This window comes from Orcinus orca, chromosome 12 (genome assembly GCF_937001465.1).
Source record: "Orcinus orca chromosome 12, mOrcOrc1.1, whole genome shotgun sequence".
NCBI lineage: Eukaryota > Metazoa > Chordata > Mammalia > Artiodactyla > Delphinidae > Orcinus > Orcinus orca.
Genome location: NC_064570.1, coordinates 70,508,271 through 70,530,834, shown reverse-complemented (window position 1 = coordinate 70,530,834; position 22,564 = coordinate 70,508,271). Strand labels below are relative to the sequence as shown.

The 22,564-nt window shown below is 38.0% G+C and overlaps 1 protein-coding gene and 1 long non-coding RNA gene across 5 annotated transcripts in view; one reads left to right on the top strand and one right to left on the bottom strand.

Moving 5' to 3' along the window:
• The window catches only part of CEP162 (centrosomal protein 162), a 156,953-nt gene that overhangs the window by 2,703 nt on the left and 131,686 nt on the right, over positions 1–22,564 (bottom strand). For all 4 annotated transcript variants that reach the window (XM_049695336.1, XM_033428509.2, XM_004270068.4 and 1 more), the window contains 4 exons: positions 21,619–22,268; positions 18,396–18,537; positions 16,410–16,508; positions 11,222–11,356 (listed from right to left, as the gene is read on the bottom strand). In XM_049695336.1, the coding sequence (XP_049551293.1) occupies positions 11,222–11,356; positions 16,410–16,508; positions 18,396–18,537; positions 21,619–22,268 (1,026 nt within the window). The remainder of the gene's footprint in view (positions 1–11,221; positions 11,357–16,409; positions 16,509–18,395; positions 18,538–21,618; positions 22,269–22,564) is intronic.
• On the top strand, positions 11,352–16,416 carry LOC125960653 (uncharacterized). Its single transcript, XR_007470541.1, has 3 exons — positions 11,352–11,999; positions 12,724–12,842; positions 15,742–16,416. It is a non-coding gene; the product is annotated as an uncharacterized LOC125960653 (long non-coding RNA).

Here is a 22,564-nt window from a genome sequence, read left to right as displayed (position 1 = left end):
ACACCCGCTAAACCTCTGCAATAAAATTTTTTTTTAAATTTATTTATTTTTGGTTGCATTGGGTCTTCGTTGCTGTGCAGTGTGCGGGCTTCTCACTGCGGTGGCTTCTAGTTGTGGCACGCAGGCTCAGTAGTTGTGGCGCACAGGCTTAGTTGCTCCACAGCATGTGGGATCTTCCCAGACCAGGGCTCGAACCCATGTCCCCTGCATTGGCAGGCGGATTCTTAACCACTGTGCCATCAGGGAAGCCCAATAAAATTTTCGTTTATAATTCTGCCTGGCTACAGAGTAACTTCATAATTCTAAAATGAAAGAATTTCAGAAGTACTGTATAAACACGTGCTTGAGTTAAGTGGAATACAAAATGCTGTATGAATTTTCAATTCTAAGTTTTAAACTTTGAAAATTTTGGATGTCTATTATATATTGAAATACAGCATTTAACCATAACTAACATAACTGTATAAGTTTAAGGTATACAGTGTAGTGACATGACATATGTAAAGGCTGTGAAATGACTACCACAGTAAGTTTAGTTAACATCTGTCACCTCACGTAAGTTTCAAAATCTTGTACTGGAAGTTTTAACCTTCTGACCACCTTCCCCCAATTCCCCCACACCCTGCCTCTGGCAACTGCCAATCTGATCTTTGTTTCAGCGTGTTTGGGGTTGTTTAGAGTACACATGTAAGATTACATAGAATCTGTATTTCTCTGTCTGACTTAACATAAAGCCCTCAAGGTCCATCCATGTTGTTGCGAGTGCCAGGGTTTCCTTTTTTTTTTTTTTTTTTTTAATGGCTGAATACCATTCCATTGTATGTATATATAATGTATCACATTTTCTTTACCCATTCACCCACTGATGGACACTTAACATTATTTCCATGTCTTGGCTGATGTAAATAATGCTTCAATGAGCACTGGCTGCACCAATTTACAGTCCCACCAACAGTGCACATGGGTTCCTTTTTCTCCACATCCTCATCAATACTTGTTACTTCTGTGTTTTGGATAATAGCCCTTCTTTTGGATATAGCTCACTGTGGGTTTGACTTGCATTTCCCTAATGATTAGTTATGTTGAACACCTTTTGATGTAGCTGTTGGCCATTTAAATATCTTCTTTGTAATAACGTATATTCAGGTCCTTTGCCCATTTTTAATTTTTTTTTTTTTTTTTTTTTTTGCTCTTGAGTTGTGTGAGTCCCTTGAATATTTTGGATATTCGCTCCTTATCAGATGTGTGGTTTACAAATATTTTCTCCCACTTCATAGGTTGCCTTTTCATCACGTTAATTATTTCTTTGGTTGTGCAGGGTTTTTTAGTTTGATGTGGTCCCATTTGTTTATTTCACTGCTTGTGTTTCAGGTGTCATATCCACAAAGGATGTATGCCAAGACATGTCAGGGAATGTTCCCCCTATATTTTATTCTAGGAATTTTATGGTTTCTGGTCTTACTTCTCTAATCCATTTAGGATTAATATTTGTGTGTGGTGTAAGGTAACGGTCTAGTTTCAGTCTTTTGCACGTGAATATCAAATTTTCCCACAACCATTTATAGAAGAAACTGTCTTTTGTCCAAAGAGTATTCTTGGCTCCCTTATCAAATACGTATGCATGGATTTATTTCTGGGTTCTTGATTTGATTCCATTGGTCTATGTGTCTATTTTTAAGGCCAGGACCATACTGTTTTGATTACTACAGTTATATATTTGTATAATATAGTTTGAAACTAGGAAATGAGATGCTTCCAGCTTTGTTCTTCTTTCTTAGGATTACTTTGGCTATTTGTGGTCTTTTGTGGTTCCATACAAATTTCAGATTGTTTTTTCTATTACTGTAAAAAATGCCATTGGAATCTTGATAGGGATTGTAGTGAATCTATAGATGGCTTTGGACATTTTAACAATATCAATTCTTCTAATCCATGAACATTGAATACCTTTCTATTTGTGTCTTCTTCAATTTCTTTTATCAATGTCTTATAGTTATCACTGTACAGATCTTTTATCTCCTTAGATAAATTTATTTCCAAGTATTTTATTGTTTTTGATATTATTATAAATACAATTGTTTTATTTTTCAGATAATTTGTTGCTAGTATATAGAAACATTACTGATTTTTGTATACTGATTTTGGTATCCTGCAACTTTACTGTATTTGTTGACCAGCGGTTTTTAGGTGGAGTCTTTAGGATTTTTTATATATAAAATAATGTCATTCACAGAGACAATTTTATTTCACCCTTTCCAATTCTAATGCCTTTATTTTTCTTGACTGATTGCTCTGGCTAAGGCTTCTAGTACTATGCTGAATAAAAGTGGTGAGAGTGAGCATTCTTTTCTTGTTCCTGATCTTAGCAGAAAAGCTTCCAGTCTCTCACCACTGAGTATGATGTTAGCTGTGGTCTTGTTATCTATGGACTTTATTATGTTGAGGTACATTCATTTTATACCTAATCTGTTAAGACTTTTTTTTTTTTTTTACCACGAATGAGTGTTTAATATTGTCAAATGTTCTTTCTACACTTATTGAGATGATCATATGATTTTTATCTTTCAGTTAATGTGGTGTATCACATTTATTGACCTGCATATGCTAAAGCATCCCAGGAATGAATCTCACTTGATCATGGTGTATGATCCTTTTAATGTGCTGTTGAATTTGGTTTGCTAATTTTTTTTTAAACAAGGAATATATGCCTTTTGGGAAATAATTATATCCTGATACGGTCATCTTCTATACACTGACAGTGGTAATACTGGTAGTATAAGTATGCCTTGGTGCAGGTGGGTCATGAAGGCTTCCCCTCATATTCACTATAATAGAACTCAGAGCTGAGAGCAGCTTCCAAATAGAAAGGAAAAACACAGGTTTAAAAGGTCCCTTTCACAAGTGCTACAAGCATTAAATTTGTTCTGTAATTTCAATTCTGAAAAAACCCCACAAAACCAAAAAACATTACCCTGTAGCTTCTTACAAGCATCTGTACTGTTAATCTAGGAAATAAGTCTCTCCAGAAGATGCAAAGGTTTCACTATATGTGCTGCTAGAGCAGCCTTTTGACTTCACTGTTCCTTTTTTATTTTTTTAACTTTATTGGAGTATAGTTGATTTACAATGTTGTGTCAGTTTCAGGTGTACAGCAAAGTGATTCATTTATATATTTATACATATATTCTTTTTTTTCAGATTCTTTTCCCATATAGGTTATTACAGAATATTGAGTAGCATTCCCTGTGCTATACAGTAGGTCCTTGTTGTTATCTATTTTATATATAGTAGTGTATATATGTTAATCCCAAACTCCTAATTTATCCCTCCCCAACACATTTCCCCTTTGGTAACCATAAGTTTGTTTTTTGAAATCTGTGAGTCTGTTTCTGTTTTGTAAGTAAGTTCATTTGTATCATTTTTTAAAAAAAATTTTTAAAAAATTAGATTCCACATGAGTGATATATGATATTTGTCTTTGTCTGACTCATTTCACTTAGTCTGATAATCTCTAGGTCCATCCATGTTGCTACAAATGGTATTATTTTGTTCTTTTTTATGGCTAAGTAATATTCCACTATATATAGTGGATATATATAGATGCCACGACTTCTTTATCCATTCCGCTGTCAATGGAGATTAAGGTTGCTTCCATGTCTTGGCTATTGTAAATAGTGCTGCTATGAACACTGGGCTGCATGTATCTTTTCAAATTAGTTTCCTCTGGATATATGCCCAGCAGTGGGATTGCTGGGTCATTATGATAACTCTATTTTTAGTTTTTTAAGGAACCTCCATACTGTTCTCCAGAGTGGTTGTACCAATTTACATTCCCACCGACAGTGTAGGAGGGTCCTGTCCCCTTTTCTCCACACCCTCCCCAGCATTTATTGTTCATAGACTTTTTGATGATGGCCTTTCTGACTGGTATGAGGTGATACCTCATTGTGGTTTTGATTGGCATTTCTCATGTTGAGCATATTTTCATGTGCTTTTTGGCCATCTGTATGTCTTCTTTGTCTATTTAGATTTTCTGTCCATTTTTTTTATTGGGTTGTTGGGTTTTTGGATATAGATCTGCATAACCTGTTTGTATATTTTGGAGATTAATCCCTTGCCAGTCACTTCGTTTGCAAATATTTTCTCCCATTCTGTGGGTTGTCTTTTTGTTTAGTTTATGGTTTCCTTGGCTGTGCAAAAGCTTTTAAGTTTAATTAGGTCCTATTTGTTTACGTTTGTTTTTATTTCCATTATTCTAGGAAACAGATTCAAAAAGGCATTGCTGCAATTCATGTCAAAGAGTGTTCTGCCTATGTTTTCCTCTAAGAGGTTTATAGTATCTGGTCTTTAATTCATTTTGAGTTTATTTTTGTATATGATGTTAGAGAATGGTCTAATTTCATTCTTTTACATGTAGCTGTCCGGTTTTCCCAGCACCACTTATTGAAGAGACTTTCTTTTCTCCATTGTATATTCTTGCCTCTGTTGTCATAGATTAATTGACCACATGTGTGTGGGCTTATTTCTGGGCTCTCCATCCTGTTCCACTGACCTATGTCTGTTTTTGTGCCAGTACCACCTTGTTTTGATGACTGTGGCTTTGTTGTATAGTCTGAAGTCAGGGAGCATGATTCCGCTAGCTCTGTTATTCTTTCTCAAGATTGTTTTGGCTATTTGAGGTCTTCTGTGTTTCCATACAAATTTTAAAAGTTTTCGTTCTAGTTCTGTGAAAAACGCATTTTGATAATGCATTTATTTGACAGGGATTGCAATGAATCTGTAGATTACCTTGGGTAGTATAGTTGTTTTGACAGTATTGATTCTTCCAATCCAAGAACATGGTATATCTTTCCAACGGGTTTAGTCATCTTCAATTTCTTTTGTAGACTTTTGGTTTGCAGTTACTATGAGGTTTTGATATCGCAGTCTATATATATACAAGATTGTTTTAAGTTGCTGGTCTCTTAATTGCAAATACATTTCTAATATCCTGAATTTGTACTCTCCTCTTCTCAGCAACTGCTGGTTCTGATATCATATTTGTGTGTGGATGATTTCCTACCTTTACTTATATTTGCCTTTACTGGTGAGCTTTCCCATTCGTAATTTTCTTGTCTCTAGTTGGGGCCTTTTCTTTTCTGCCTAGATAAGTTCCTTTAGTATTTGTTGTAAAGCTGGTTTGGTGGTGCTGAATTCTCTTAGCTTTTGCTTGTCTGTAAAACTATTGATTTCTCTGTTGACTCTAAATGAGAGCCCTGCTGGGTAGAGTATTCTTGGTTGTAGGTTTCTCCCTTTCATCACTTTAAATATATAGTGCCACTCCTGGGCTTCCCTGGTGGCGCAGTGGTTGGGAGTCCGCCTGCCGATGCAGGGGACACGGGTTCGTGCCGTGGTCTGGGAGGATCCCACGTGCCGCGGAGCGGCTGGGCCTGTGAGCCATGGCTGCTGGGCCTGTGTGTCCAGAGCCTGTACTCCACGGCAGGAGAAGCCACAGCAGTGGGAGGCTGGCGTACCGCAAAAAAAAAAAAAAAAAAATATATATATATATATATATAGTGCCACTCCCTTGTGGCCTGCAGAGTTTCTGCTGAAAAATCAGCTGATAACCTTATGGGAGTTCCCTTGTATGTTATTTGTTGCTTTTCCCTTGTTGCTTTTAATAATTTTTCATTGTCTTTAATTTTTGTCAGTTTGATTAATATGTGTCTTGGTGTGTTCCTCCTTGGGCTTATCCTGCATGGGACTCTACTGTACTTCCTGGACTTGAGTGTTTCCTTTCTCATGTTAGGGAAGTTTTTGGCTATAATCTCTTTGAATATTTTCTCAGGCCCTTTCTCTCTCTCCTCCTTCTGAGACCCCTATAATGTAAATGTTGGTGTGTTTAATGTTGTGCCAGAGGTCTCTGACACTGTCCTCATTTCTTTTCATTCTTCTTTCTTTATTCTGTTCCACAGCAGTGATTTCCACCATCCTGTCTTCCAGCTCACTTATTTGTTCTTCTCCCTCATTTATTCTGCTGTTGATTCCTACTAGTGTATTTTTTCATTTCGCTTATTGTACTGTTCATCTCTGTTTGTTCTTTAAATCTTCTAGCTCTTTGTTAAACATTTCTTGTATCTTCTCGGTCTGTGCCACCATTCTTTTTCTGAGATCTTGGATCATGTTTACTATCATTACTCTGAATTCTTTTTCAGGTAGATTGCCTATCTCCACTTCACTTAGTTGTTCTTGTGATTTATCTTGTTCCTTTGTCTGGAACATATTTCTCTGTCATCTCATTTTGCATAACTTTCTGTGTTTATGGTCTCCTTTCTGCAGGTTGCAGGATCGTAGTTCCTCTTGCTTTGGGTGTCTGCCCCTGCTGGGTGAGGCTGGTCCAGGGGCTTGTGCAGGCTTCCTGGTGGGAGGGACTGGTGACTGCCTACTTGTGGGTGGAGCTCAATCTTGTCCCTCTGGTGGGCAGGGCCACGTCAAGTTGTTCCTTTAGAGGTGGCTGTGAGCTCAGTATGGCTTTAGGCAGCCTGTCTGCTGATGGGTGGGGCTAAGCTCCTATCTGCTGTTTTTTTTGCCCTGAGGTATTTCAGCACTGGAGCCTGCAGGCTGTGGCGTGTTGGCTAGGGCCGGGAATTGGTGCCAAAATGGCAGCCCTGGGATAGCTCATGCTGATCAGTGTTCCTGGGGCCTCTGCCACCAGTGTCCTTGCCCCCCAGTGAGCCACAGCCAACCCCCGCCTCCCCAGGAGACTCTACAAGACCCACAGGTAGGTCTAGCCCAGGATTCTATGGAGTTACTGCTTTGTGCTGGGAAAACTTGTGTGCACCCTCAGAGAGTGGAGTCTGTTTCCCCCAGTCCTGTGGAGCTCCCGCAGTCACGTCCCACTGGCCTTCAAAGCCAAATACTCTGGGGGTTCCTCCTCCCAATGCCAGACCCTCAGGCTTGGGAGACTGACGTGGGGCTCAGAACTCTCACTCCTGTGGGAGAACCTCTGTGATAATAATTATCTTCCAGTTTGTGGGTTATCCACTTGGTATGTATGGGATTTTATTATGTCATGAAAGTGCCCCTCCTCCTGTCTCGTTGTGGCTTCTTCTTTGTCTTTGAATGTAAAAACATCTTTATGATAAGTTCCAGTCTTTTTTGTTGATGGTTGTTCAGCAGTTAGTTATGATTTTGGTGTTTTCGTGAGAGGAAGTGAGCTCAAGTCCTTCTACTCTGCCACCTTGTCCAGAATTGAGGGGCTGTCTTTAGTTTGGACGCTTGCTGCCTCTTTCCTCAGTGCATGCTGGCCATTATCCCCTTGATGTGGGGTGCGCATGCACGGCCCCTTGCGTGCTTCTTGGACAGTGGGGGCAGCCCTTGGTGCCTGCTCAGGGGTCCCCTAGGGGTGGCTGCAGCCCGTGCACTCCCAGGACAGGGGGCAGTGCTTGCTGCCTGCTTGCGGGTCTCTATTTTTTTGTTTGTTTTTGAGAATTGTTGCATCTATATTCATCAGGGAAATTGGTCTATTGTTTTATTTTCTTGTAGTGTCCTTATCTGGCTTTGTTATCAGGGTAATGCTGGCCTGTAAAATAAGTTTGAGAGTATTCCTTCCTCTTCTACTTTTTGGAAGTTTGAGAAGGACTGATATTAATTCTTTAAAAATTTTATAGAATTTACCTGTGAAGCCATCTGTTCCTGGAATTTTCTTTGTTGGGAGACTTTTGATTACTGATACCATCTCCTTACTAGCATGCTCTTTTCAGGATTTTCTATTTCTTAATGATTCAGTCTTAATAGATCGTACGTTTCTAGCAATTTATCGATTTCCTCTAAGTTGTTCAGTTTGTGGGCTTTTTTTTTTTTTTTTTTTTGCAGTACGCGGGCCTCTCACTGTTCTGGCCTCTCCCGTTGCGGAGCACAGGCTCCGGACGCGCAGGCTCAGCTGCCATGGCTCACGGGCCCAGCCACTCCACGGCATGTGGGATCTTCCCGGACCAGGGCACGGACACATGTCCCCTGCATCGGCAGGCAGACTCTCAACCACTGCACCACCAGGGAAGCCCGGCATTTAATTTTTATAGTAGTCTCCTATGATCTGTTGTACTTCTGTGGTATTATTTGTAATGTCCCCTCTTTCATTTATAATTTTGAGTTCTCTCCCTTTTTCTTTCCTCGGTCTAGGTAAAGGTTTGTCAATTTTGTTTATCTTTTAATACAACCAACTCTTTGTTCTGTTAATCTTTTCTATTCTTTATTTCTGCTCTAATCTTTACTTCCTTCCTTCTTTTAGCTTCGGGCTTAGTTTGTTCTTTTTCTAGTCCCTTGAGGTATAAAGTTAGGTTTTAAAATTTGATACCTTTTTTCTTGAAACATGCATTTATTTCTATAACCTTCCCTCTTAGAAATGCTTTTGCTGCACTGCATTAGTTCTGGTATGTTGTGTTTCACGTTTCATTTATCTCAAGATACTTCTTTTTTCTTTCAATTTCTTCTCTGGTCCATTGTTTATTTAGGAGTGTGCTGTTTAGTTTCTATGTATATGTCACATTTCCAGTTTTCCTCCTGTTGATATTTAGTTTCACATCATTTAGGTCAGAAAAGATACTTGCTATGATTTCAGTCTTCTTAAGTTTACCAATAATTGTTTTGTGGCCTAACATGTGATCTATCCTAGAAAGTGTTCCTTGTGTGCTTGATAAGAATGTATATTCTGCTGTTGTTGGGGGGGGGGGAGGTATTGTATATATCTGTTGGATCTATTTTTTCTATAGTAGCACTCAAACCCTGCTGTTTCCTTATTGATTTTCTGGATGAAATATCCATTGTTGAGAGTGGAATATTAAAGTCCCCAACTATTACTGTATTGCTGTTTGTTTCTACTTTGAGTTCTGTTACTGTTTGTTTTATATATTTAGGTGCTCTGATGTAGGATGCATAAATATTTACATGTTATATCGTACTGATGGATTGAGCCCTCTATCATTATATAATTACCTTCACTGTCTCTTTTGGTGATTTTTAGCTTAAACTCTATTTTATCTGATATAGCTACAGCTACTCCTGCTTTCTTTTGGTTACCATTTGCTTGAAATATCTTTTTCCATCTCTTCATTCTCAGTCTACGTGTGTTTTTAAAGCTAAAGTGTGTCTCTTGTAGGTAGCATATTGTTTGGATCTTGTTGTTCATCCATTCAGCAATTCTACTGTTTTGAATGAAACATTTAATCCATTTAAATTAAAGAGAATTATTGATAAGAATTTACTATTGTTATTTGTTTTCTGTCTTGTAGATCCTTGCTTCTTACATTTCCAGTCTACTTTTGTGAATTAATGATTTGTTGTGGTATGCTTTGACTCCATTAGCATAATCTTTTGGATAACTATTACAGGATTTTTTTCCTTTGTGGTTAATGTGAGGCCTACATAAAATGTGATATATTTATAACATCCTATTTTAAGTTGATAAAAACTTCAATAGCATACTAAACTTGACACTTTTACTGCTTCCCACCTAAATTTTAGGTTATTGATGTTACAATTTACATATTTTAATACTGTGTGCAATAACTAATGTAGTTATGGTTATTTTTAATACATTTGCTTTTTCAACTTTTATACTAGAATTGTAAGAGAATTATTCACCACCATTACAATATTACAGAATCTGACTTTGACTATATATTTAGCATTACCAGTGAGTTTTTCAACTACATTCATGTATTTTTATGATGTTAATTAGCATCTTTTTATTTCCATTTGATGAATTCCCTTTAGGAGTCTTGTAAGGCAGGTCTAGTGGTGATGAACTCCCTGACGATTTTTAATTTGTTTCTGAAGGAGAGCTTTGCCAGCTATAGTATTCTTGATTGACAGTCTTTTCTTTCAGTATTTTGAATGTATCAATCCATTGTTTCCTCACCTGCAAACTCTCCACTGAGAAATCTACATATCCTCTAATGGGGGTTCCCTTGTATGTGACACATTGCTTTTCTGTTGCTGTTTTAAAAATTTTCTTTGTCTTTGGCTTGTTTCTTGATGTAGGCATTTATTGCAATTATCTTCCCTCTCAGGACTGATTTGCTGCATCCTATAAATTTTGGTATGCTGTGTTTCCATTTTCAATTGTCTCAAGATATTTTTAAATTTATCTTTTGATTTCTTCTTTAACCCGTGGGTTGTTTAGCAGCATGTGATTTAACTCAACATATTTGTGAATTTTCTAGTTTTCTTCTTGCAACTGATTCTCAGTTTCATTCCACTGTGGTCAGGGAAGATGCTTGATGATTGATTTTAATCTCCTCTTAAATTTATTAAGACTTGTTTTGTGGCCCAATATATGATCTATCCTGGAGAGTTTTACATGTGTGCTTGAGAAGAATGTGTGCTCGAAAATGTATTTTGTTCCTTTTGGATACTATATATTATATATGTTATAAAGTCCATCTCGTCATAAGTCATAAGGGTGGAGCCCCAGTTAGACTGGATTAGTGTCCTCATAAGAAGAGGCATTAGAGAGCTCTTTCTCTCTCTACTCCCCCTCTCCACCCCACAGAGCACACATGGAGAAAAAAGTTCATCTGCAAGTCAGAAAGAGCTCTCACCAGAAACTGAACCAGTTGGAAACCTTGATTGTAAATTTTAGCCTCCAGAGCTGTGAGAAGATTTCTGTTTTGTAAGCCACTCAGTTTATGATATTTTGTTGTGGCAGTCCAAGCAGACTAATACACTGTTCAAGCAAAGCTAAATATCAAGACCAAGGCTAGTGCCTAAAAACACATCAAGCCCTTCTGCCCATTTTAATTTCTGTTAATTTACCTGTTTGTAGCTACATGTAGTAACCCCAATGTTACTGGTGCTAGGCAAATAAGATTTTAAGTGATCGCATTTTAATATAAGCCTGTTTCTTACTAACATTTATTGAAATGACTTAAATATGGAACACGGTTCCCAAGAGCCCTGTTCCCAAGGTAAAATGCCTAACTTTCAGGCATCCATCAACAATAAAGAACAGAATACAAAAGCTGTTACTCTATTTCTGTAGATATAAGGCAAACCAATCTTCAGGTATTTAAGAATTAAAGTCTTATTTTCTCTTAAAAGCTATACATTTATTTTTAATAGAATCAGTATACAATGGAAACACTTTTTAAGTAATTTGCTAGGGATGACAAAACGATAGCAAACGGGAGGTACTTAAATATGAAGAACTGTACAAATATGTAAAAGTGATTTACTACTTCACCTGTTGAAGCTCCTGCTCTCTTTGCTCATGTCTCATTTCCATCTGTTTAATTTTCTTTTCTAAGACCATGAAATGTTTCATCTCTGGTGTATGGTTTTCTTTGGCTTCTCTCAATTCTTCCAAGAGTTTTGTAATCTAAAATTGAGATATGAAATAAATGGGAAATTATGATAACAAGGAAATAATTCATTTTTAACAGGCAGTCATAAGAAGTAAGAACAGTCACTACATATTCTTTGTATAAAATTTCTCTAGATAAGAGGCTTTTTGTTAACATCAAAGGTATCTGGAGTTGTTAAAATAACAGCTTTCATTCCCTTGGTCCAGAAAGTAAAGGCTCATCCTTGTTCTGAAGTGACCTCACATTCCAAAAGGTTCCAGATGATTGGACCACTTTCTCCCTTCCAGGTATGCCAGGCTGGTTGTGGTGCAGAAAATGAAGTTGGGCACTTTCTTTGATGTATTCAGCCTTGTTACAAAGTATTTGTTAATAGTGTGATTACTGTTGGGATTAAATAATACATTTAAAGCACCCAATACAAAGAAAGAGTTCAATAAATATGGATCCTCTTTTGTCAACTCCCTATAATTCTATTTGTAATTATCTTCTGGTTCATATCACTTTGTCACTTGTAATAATTCATTCCACATGTGAATGTATGCATATAAAACAGACATAAGGAAGTACCGAACTCTTTCTGTGCTGGCTGTCTCTTAGGTCATCTGAGGATGCAGAGATGAAAGACACAGTCGCTGTCCTCATGGAGATGACAGTTTAGTGCAGTACCTCCTTTTTCATATCATGACCCAGAGAAAATGGTAAAACTTTTATGGCACCAGGGAGTGAAATGGAGGTGACATGAGGGATCTTTAAATTGGACTTCATAAAAAAAATTAATTGTATTTTATTTATACCATAAAATTATAACTTTGCCAACTGTTAATATCAAAAGGCAAAATAATTAACAAGCAAATGAAAATGGATAAAATTAACAATTCAATTATGCTTTACATGGAAACACCCAAGTACTTAATAACACTAATACAAAAAAAAAAAAACCCATATACTCTTCTGAAGTTAGTTTAAAAAATGTGAAAATACAAGCAAATTAAATCAGAGGCAAATCTAAATATTTTAAGTGTGGGACATCCTTGATATCATCAGTGACCAAAGAAATAAGCAGACCTTAATTAGAATGATTTGCAGAAAGGCTGGGGAGATGCCATACATACCATGCTGTGGTGATGGGTGCTGGGCAGTATGTCAAAACTATGATTGCTAAAAATTGTAAAACAAAACAAAAAACCAAACAAAACCAACCCCCACCCCCCACCGAAACAAAACAAAAAAAATGATACTGAACTAAGAAAGCTGTCAGAGGCATTGTCATACTTGTAATGGTCAAATATCACTTCATCTTCTATAAACTTTTTAATAATTGAAAAATGACTGAGTTTGTCATTAGACGACCTTTCCAGCCATCATCATCTTGTGACCACAGGTAACCCATTCCAGGTCCACCAGCTGGGAAGTTCTGGTCTAGTGGAAGGCGCACTTGAGAGAATGAGAATTCTAACATGATGTGCTGCCATGGAGAGATGCCCAAGAAGCAGTGAGGTGGTAAGTGAGGGAGTCCTGAACCTGAAGGAGAGGTGGGCTGCAGGATTCTCAACCTGAGGCAGCTGTGGCTGAACTGACTCTTAAAGGACAGGCAGTAGTGAGTTATGGCAGTATCATGAGCTAGGCTAAGTACTTAACAGATGTTGTCTCAGTTGATCTGATTTATCAAAAGTTACATTTGTTTATTGTCTGATTCCCCAAATAAAACGTAAGCTCCATGAGAGCAGGGATTTTTGTCTAACTTTGTTCTCCTCAGTATTCCTAGCACCTAGAGCCATGCACAGCAGAGAGTAGGTGTTTAACAATTATCCATGAATAAATCAACGGAGTCACCTTTCAGAGGCTAAACATTCATTTGTAAACTACCTAAGTTCAGAAATTTGGTTCTAGACAAAGAATAGAGATAACGTCCCTTCATTTGTACCTACTTAAAAGCACCTTTAAGACTATAAATTAAGGTTGAATCTTTACTTTTAAAAAATTATTATATTTTAGTGAATTTATCCATTGGAGGCAACTGGATACACAAGCAAAGATGTATGATCAAAAATGCTTCCTGCTACTTGAATGCTATAGAAAAAAACTGGTAACAACCTGAATGTCCATTGATAGGGGATTCGTAAAAAAGTAACTAACTGATGGGACTTCCCTGGTGGCGCAGTGGTTAAGAATCCACCTGCTAATGTAGGGGACACGGGTTTGAGCCCTGGTCTGGGAAGATCCCACATGCCACGGAGCAACTAAGCTCACGAGCCACAACTACTAAGCCTGCACGCCTAGAACCCGTGCTCCGCAACAAGAGAAGCCACTGCAATGAGAAGCCCGCACACTGCAATGAAGCGTAGCCCCCCCCCCACTAGAACTAGAGAGAGCCTGCATGTGGCAACAAAGACCCAACGCAGCCAAAAATAAATTAATTAAAAAAAAAAGAAGTAACTGAGAGCCTTGGACCTGGAGCCAGAGGCCCTGAGTCCTAATGCTTGCATTTCTATATTCTGCTTGGTGACCTCAGGTAAGCTATTTCATTTTACTTAGCATCAGTTTCTTCATCTATAAAATGGGAATAGTAGTACCTACTCTTTTGGGTTATTGTGAGAACCACATAGAACACTTCAGTGCCTAGTAAACACTTAATAAACGGTAACTATTATTATTACTATTTTGACTCCTCTATTATAAAATGTAGGTTCAAGTAAACATTTAGAGTCATACAGTGATCATAAGCCACAGTTGGCACTCTGGATACAGGCTAGGCAACAGCTTCACTTGGGTAGGGAACCAAACCAGGAGTCCTGTCCAACTGTACTCAGCTAGTGGCATCCCTCTTCCTCCAACTTCAGAACTCAGGCAGTGGCCTTGCCCAAAAATAGGCCATGAAAGCAAGCCCAAGGATGTGACCGGCAGACACATCCAGAAACCCAAACTGAGCTGACTGGTAAAGAACTGTCTCTGCCATAGCAAACCTGCAAAGTCTGGAAGAGGACACCAATTACTCGAATGCACAGATAACCAATGCAGGAATCAAGGATCAAAAAAAATCAGGTTAAGTATGACACCATCAAAGAGAACTAAAAATCTCTAATAGCTAACTTGAGCTATGCTGAAAACTTTGAAATCACTCAGTGTTCTTGTAGCTCTATAAAATTACTTTAAAAACAAGCAGTCAGGGACTTCCCTGGTGGTGCAGTGGTTAAGAATCCGCCTGCCAGTGCAGGGGACAAGGGTTCAATCCCTGGTCCGGGAATGTCCCACATGCCACGGAGCAACTACCCCCGTGCGCCACAACTACTGAGCCTGTGCTCTAGAGTCCACGTGCCATAACTACCGAAGCCCGTGCGCCTAGACCTTGTGCTCCGCAACAAGAGAAGCTACCACAATGAGACGCCTGAGCACCACAACGAAGAGTAGCCCCTGCTTGCCACAACTAGAGAAAGACTGTGCGCAGCAAGGAAGACCCAATGCAGCCAAAAATAAAAATAAATAAATTAAAAGAAAAAAAAAGCAGTCATAAAACAGAATTCACCACTGTTTGTTATGCTTTCACCTGAGGCCATGGTGGAGTAAGCAACAGGGATTTCTTAAACAACCAGAAAAAACAGACAATATACGAAACAACTATTTCCCAAAACTGGCTAATAGCACTGCAGGGCTGTAATTCATGAGAGGAAGGAAACAAACAAGATGAGCTCTATAACTGCCTAGTCTGTTGTCCAGAGGTGGTTTCGAAGCCAGTGGAAACAGTAGCGTGAACGATTCTTGGAGCTCATACAGGCTGGGAATGGTTTATATTCCCACTGGCCTGAGACGGAATGCCTCGTAACACACAGGGCACCAGAGAGGGAATAAATTAGCCCTGGTAAAACAGCTATGATAAATATGGGTCATATCAAAAGGCAGACTGTCATTAGCTTTATTCAAGAGACGGAGTGCTTTACTTAGTTTTCCAGTAAATAGGCTTGAAAATCATGTGTTATAGCTTTTCTATTTTCAAAATATTTAGCTATTCTCAAACAAAGAACACTGTAACTTGACCAAAATTGACCTTGCTCTATATCTTGCAAACATGAACACATACTTCCTTTTACTGTTTTCCTAAAAATTTTACTTGAGGTCTGTGAGGTTCTGTACGTTTACTGCTTATTACAACAAAGTTTACGTACCTCTTGAACACTGAAAAGAATGCACGGTGCTGAACTATATAGCCTTTCAACTCCTAGAACAAGATTTTTAAAACAGATAGTTGCATAATTGTGGAGTATTTTTACATTAATCTTTCCATAATGCAATTAGTTGTATGTTTTGCTTTTATCATGTGATTTAGTAAGTCCTTGAATAACAAAAAAAGATGTATATGCTTCAAACAGAATACACAGCTTATCTGGTTTTTCATACTTCCTAGAATCAAAAGAATCTCAGAGTAATAAAAATGGTGAGTTTTGGGGCTTCCCTGGTGGCGCAGCGATTGACAGTCCGCCTGCCGATGCATGGGACACGGGTTCATGCCCCGGTCCGGGAAGATCCCACATGCCGTGGAGCGGCTGGGCCTGTGAGCCATGGCCACTGAGCCTGCGCGTCTGGAGCCTGTGCTCCGCAGCGGGAGAGGCCACAACAGTGAGAGGCCCGTGTACCGCAAAAAAAAAAAAAAAAAGGTGAGTTTCTAGAAAGATCTATTTCCAATAATGGTTTTCTTCTTAGTGATCCAGCATCACTGTCATAATTTCTTTACCTATTTCTTAACCAAATTAAATAGTCTTAGTACTTAATGCAGAAATGGCCTTAACCATCCAATTTTACCTCCTAAAAACTCAAAACAGCCAAACCAAACTCGCCCCATTTCCCTACTGCCCAGAAAATCTCAATGACAAATACAAACATATAAATAACTTAATCAACTAACATTTGAGCTTCATCTGGGGAAAGCTGGCTTTTATTAATATTTTCTTGATGGGAAAGATATTTCTGGGTTATCTCTGTACATTTAAATTTAAAGAATTATATAGAAATATGAATATGATTGAAATGGTTAAGAAAAGCTTATATTAGCAGAATATTTTGGTTATTTCTTACCTCCTTCTGTAGGATTTCTTCTCGAACGTGAGAAACTACAAGAGACTCTTGTTTACCCTGCAGCTCGTTAACTTGATTTTGGAAATATTTTATAAGTACCTAGGAAATTATGTTAGAAGTACTGAGTTAATAAAGCTTTTCCTTGAACATTATTTGAAAAATGAAAGTGAACTAATGACTTGTTTGTATTAAAAAATAAAAAGGATCCTGATATTTTATAATTGCCAAAATCTAACATCATTGCCACAGAAATTAAATTCATTGAATAAATTAAACTCATTGAATAAATTCATCATTTTGTTTCTTTCAAAGTTTAATATATAACACCACACACATTAATAACTATGTAACTACTTGGCTTCTTTATCTCTAATACTTTTCTTTTGAAGATCTGAAAAATACCACTTAAAATCAACTTCTATAAAGTTTAAACATTTTGAAGAAAGTGGCCAATATTATCTTTATACTTTGTAATTAAGATAGTTTTTATTAAAGAGCTAGTGACTAAAATAATAAAACCTAACATCTGTGAAAAGTCTCATTTTTAGACAAAGAAACTGAAGTACGTAAGTAAATACTTCCATCAAGAAGCTGCAAAAACAGGAAAAATTCATGTTTCTTTTCTCTAATGATTTACTTTTACTGTTTCTACAATTGGACTATGCTGACTTCATTTACCTCTCAATTTAAAATATTACACTTAGAACTCTGGGAAAATTACATATTGATACTTACGGCACTATGGCCTAATGACACTACTTTCCCCATCCCTCCCAGACCTCTCCTTATCATATAATCACTTGATATGATGTTTGCCGCCCACTGACACCCCATTCCTTTGGGGGTAAGAAAGCTAGAGAAGCTCTCTGCAACGCTGTATAATGGTTACTTCAAAAAAGCACTTTAAATCTTTTTCAGTCAAGTATTAAAACAGTCAAAGTTCTTTATTTCTGAGCTATCTGAAATTAAATTACTGACCTCATTACATCTCACCCTTAGATACACCAAATATTTCAACATGCATTTTCTTACAAATCCACAATAACATTTTTACACCTAAGAAAATTTGCAGTAATTTCATAATATCTCCTGTCTTGTCCACACTCAAACTTCCCCAACTGACGGACTTGTTTTTAATTAAAATCCTATTAAATAATTATGGGTGGGAGAGGTGATCATGAGATAATTATTTCTTGAAGTTTTTCCCCCTCAGTTTGGTATTAAAACCTACAGAAAGATGAAGAGCACAATGAACATTCATCTATTCTTCAATTTGAATTACCGACTGCTAACATTTTGCCATATTTGCTTTCTTTTCTTTTTTTCTTGGATACACCATTTGAAAGTAAGTTGCAAATTCTATTTTAATGCTGTTTTTTCAACTGGCAAAAACCACAGAAGATGGGCCACACAGTAGATATTTATAACTATTCCAAGTTGACAAACATGCTATCCAAGAAGGAAGACACACTTGAGGAAATGCAGATGAGCTGTCACCGTGCCCTGTAAAAATTCTCAGGAGACTATGCTTCATAATGGCTGTAGTTGTGTACACTTCTCTGTTCATTATTTTATCCCCAGTGGCTGAATGACCACAAAACATTATTTTATGAACAACAGGTCATGGGGAAAGAAGAGTGACTTGGCAGCTGGGACTTGGGGTGGAAGGAGGTGGTTCAGCATTCAGGTTTAAGTACAAGGTCCCCATCACATTGGATGTATCCCTCAACCATCTACAGGAAGATATATTTGAGAAATATAGGGACAAAATTGCAAAAACACTTACTTAAAGTATAACTGTAAAGTAGAATAGTTAAACACATATATGGTAAGAGTGTTGTCTTCTATTAAAAAAAAGAAAGTGACAGTAATTTCCCATTCCTATCACCAACCTCAAGAATTGAAGTTAAAATATTTCCAGATACTTTGTCAACAGTCTTGAAAAAAAAAATTGCATTACACTCAAAGTTTATTAAAGTCACCTACCTCTTGAGTTGCTATTTTACGATTTAGTTCGGCTACTTTAGAAGAAGAATTTTCGACTGCGTTTTGGCAAAGGAGTTTCTCTACTTCCCTCTCATGAGATGCTTTGAGGGATGTGATGTGTGCTGCAGTTTCTTCCTTGAACCTTTAGAGCAAATGAAAGAACACCACACGTAAAAGTTGCTCTTCAACCTCTAATTCAGAGTCAGCACAAAAATAGTGTAAGAAGCCTGGAAATTAAAGAAGCAAAGGGAGAGAAGGCACCAATATCTACTGTACTGTGCTTGGTGCTTTATACATTACTGCCTATGAGTTCTTACAACCACTCCATGAGCTTGCTCTTATTTACTCAATTTTATAAAGGCAAACTTGAGTGTAGGAAAGAGTGATGTATCTAGGGTCCCAGATCAGTAAGTTGCAGAGCTGGACACCCCCCAGCCTGGGGCACTTTCTGAGAGAAACAAAGGTTCTAAATGTTCTGTTTGGATTTAAGGCAAAGAGCTTGTCATTTTATCTTTTAAGATAAACTCAGATTTCTTGCCCCAATTATTTCGACTCTCCAATGCTTTGTTTCTAGGCAACACTCACCAGTTTTTGGTCCATGCATATGACTCCAGGGCTGGCTGCTGGTTGCAAGAATAAAATGATCTTTACGGTAATTCTTAGGACATAGGGTAGGCTGAACCTGAGACTACTTGAACCTGAGACTACTCGTTTGTCTCTATGACAAAATTTATGCATTCAGTGGCAGTTCAGTAAATGGTAAAGTTATACCAAAAAGCTGATACATTTCTTATAAACATTTCCCCTTATTGGAAAAATTATTAAAAAATGACAATTTTACTGAAAGCAGATATTTAGTAAATCACTGTTGATACTTATTAATATGGCAATCCCCAAACTACAAACATATCAGTTGCTTACTTGACTACATTTCTTCATGGAAACAGTGTGATCAGGACCCTCGGAAAAGCATAAAAATCTAAAGCACCCGTGATATAACTGAACTATAGTAAAAAGCAGCCTAAATCTGGGCCTAGGAAACACTTTTCACTTCTCAGGCCCAGAGCTGTCTGAAAAACAGATTAACAATACTAAAAAAATTATGTATAGGAAAATTTATAGAACCTGAATTTTAAATTATTTCTAGGAAAGAATATGATTCTTTCCAAACAGCTTCATTACTACTATCATATTCAGGACTAAAGACACAAGGTTTCAATTTGGAAGCAGTCTGACTGCCATGATGACTCAATTAGATGCGGCTGCTAAGCAGTCGATAAGCATTTGTTAGGTGCTTCCTATCCTCATTCTCTGGTAGAAGCCCTGCACTCTCCCAAGTCCTACCTCTTCCTTCACTCAGGCACTCATTACGTATTCTGATGCTTCCAACTCTGGGTTCCGTAAGTCAGTCAAGTGTACTGAAATCCTAATCTCTGAAGGGCATGACGTTACATATTCTCAATATATGTTATATAACTTCACAATTCATATGTTGCTTCACAAACATTAAACTACACATGTTCTGTACGCCCCAAACCTTATTTTAAACTTCATAATCAAACCTATTATTGTCTACAGGTTGCAAAAGAAGTATAATCATACATCAGTTCTCAAGGAGCTATTAGGTGGTGTGTAATTAGTGCTTCTTGGTACATAAGTTATACAGGAGTTGAAGATGGGAGCAAGAAATTTCTAAGAAATTCTAGGTAATATTTTTCCTAGAAAATGAAACATGAGTGAGCAAAAGGCAGGAAAGAAATTTGGCAACTAACACTACTCTGAGGGCGCAGGATCAGAATGGTGATGGGACTTGAGATGCCAGGTAGAGAAATTCAGTCTTGATACTTTAGGAAGTTGGGAGTCACTGGAGAACAGAGTGACTCAGATACAGGAGTACTTAAAGAATTTTAATGGTTTTTAAGCTAGATGACTGGGGGAGACGGAAACTGAAATCAGGGAGAGTGGGGTGGGAAAACAGTCTAGTAAACCAAGTAGACCACACTATAAAAAGGAAAAAAGCAAAATTAATACTTATAAGGAAGCACCCCATAGACTGTCAACCCAAGGAATAAAGGTGGTAAAGCTGGGCCTGGCAACTGAAAATATGGTCATAGACAGAGATGGGGAAGTTGGGAGGTGGAGCCAGTTTATGTTAAAAAAAGAGAGAAAATCTGTGATACTACTGATCCAAGAGGAATAATCCAACACATTTTTAGATTTAACACCTGAGCTCAGGGAAGAGAACAAGCCTTGAAAAGTAAATCTAGGAGTCGTGGTTCATAGAAGCCATAGAGAACAGATGAGTTCAGCAAGGGAGAAAAAGCAGAGAACAGAGAGAAAGCCAAAACCTGAACTTTGGTAGAAAGTCAGATTTTTGAGGAGGGAGAAGGAAAAGGAGTCAGGAGTCTGTCAAAAGGAGCAGAAAAGGAGCTTTAGTCAGAGTGCCAACTCATGGACGTTAAGGAAGAAACCCTTTCAGAAAAGGCAGTGTAGTCAACAACGTCACAGAAAATGAGGATGGAGAAAACTCCACTGGCTGAGAAACGCTATTGAGAGACCAGGTTCAAAAGAGTGTGAGGATGAGAGCCACGCTTAGAGGAAGTCAGGGGGAAGTAAAAGGAGAGGCTACTTGTGGAAAACTGCTACTGAAAGGCAGAGGACCAGAACTTGGTTTGATCGGGTGAAAAAGATCTGAGCATGTAAGAAGGCTCAGAGGAAAGAGACAGGAGATGGTACTTGGAGATTCTGAGTAGGAAAGGGATGAGTACAGAAGTTCTTCAAGGCATGAAGAGATGTAATCACAAGACTAATCTGAAGAGTTATTTTGGAAGAGGACCTTTTCCTCTTAGAATGTCAACTAGTTTCACTAAGAGCTGTTTTCTGATAGCTATCTGCCTACAGCAACCATAAACGATGGTATTCATTTGCAGGAAGGCCCAGTGGGTCAGCTTATCAACACCATTTGGATAAGTGCAGAAAGGTAAGACTGCTCGGCCCAAGAACTGGGTTGACATGAAGATTCAAGTTCATTAGAATCTGAGCTTCCAATAGGTAGAAGATCCAACTCTGAAACAGATCTGTGCTTAGCAATGTAATATAGGTTCTTAAAATTTGGTAATGAACTTAGTTCAGGGTCAAGCTAATTATCCAGGGGAAATACATCTATGATTTTTAAATTTTTATCTTTTTATGTCTCCATATACTGACAAAGTCACATTTTTACCTTTTCATGGAGTTTTCAAATTGGTTCACTGCTACTTCAGATTTCATCTTCAGCTCATTCCTCTCCACAGTTAATCTCTCCCGTTCATTTTTCAATCTGCAGTTTTCTTGTACAACCTCTGAAATATCGGAATCAGTAAAAGTATGTGGTTGGTAAAGCTTGCCCTCCAGGGTTCCAGAGGAGTTAGCATTTCTTTTACCCGGGTGCAGAACATGTTTCTTCACCCTTTTGGCAGCCATTTCCTCCCTAGCCTTAGAGTGCTGATTAGAGAGCATCTTTCTCCTCTCCTTCTGAAGCCTCTCCACAGTTTGTGAAAGGTCCTGTATCTCTCTCCCCTTTGCGGCCAGCTCCTCGTTGAGTCTGACCAGTTTAGCTTTAGAATGAGCCTGTTCCACCTGGAATTCTATAGACTGGAAATCTTGATCATCCTTATCATCTTTCTTGAGCTCCCATTCAGCATTCTGATGTTTAAGAACATCTATTTCAGCTTCAAGATTTCCTACAGTGATTTGATGGGCTTCCTTAACGTCATCCAGTTCCTTCTCTAGTGCTTTAACTCTGGAGGAGCTGTCATGTTGGTTCTGGGACGCCTCCTTCAACTTGCAGGCAAGTAGCTGTTCCTGCTCATCCAGTCTCTGCTCATACTGAATCTGTAGAAAAGAATCCATGTAACGACAAACCACTGCTAAACATTTCATTAGTCACCGAAGCCCTGCACTCTCCCAGGTCCTGCCTTTTCCTTCATTCAGGGACTCACCGTGTATTCTGATGCCTCCAAGCCCATGTTCCTTGAGTCAGTCAAATGTATTGAAGTCCTATCTTTGAAGGGCATACCATTATATATTCTCAATATATGTTATGTAATTTATAATTATATGTTGCTTCATAACGTTACAAGTTTTTATACACCAAAACTTACTTTAACCTCACAAGCAAACCTATTACT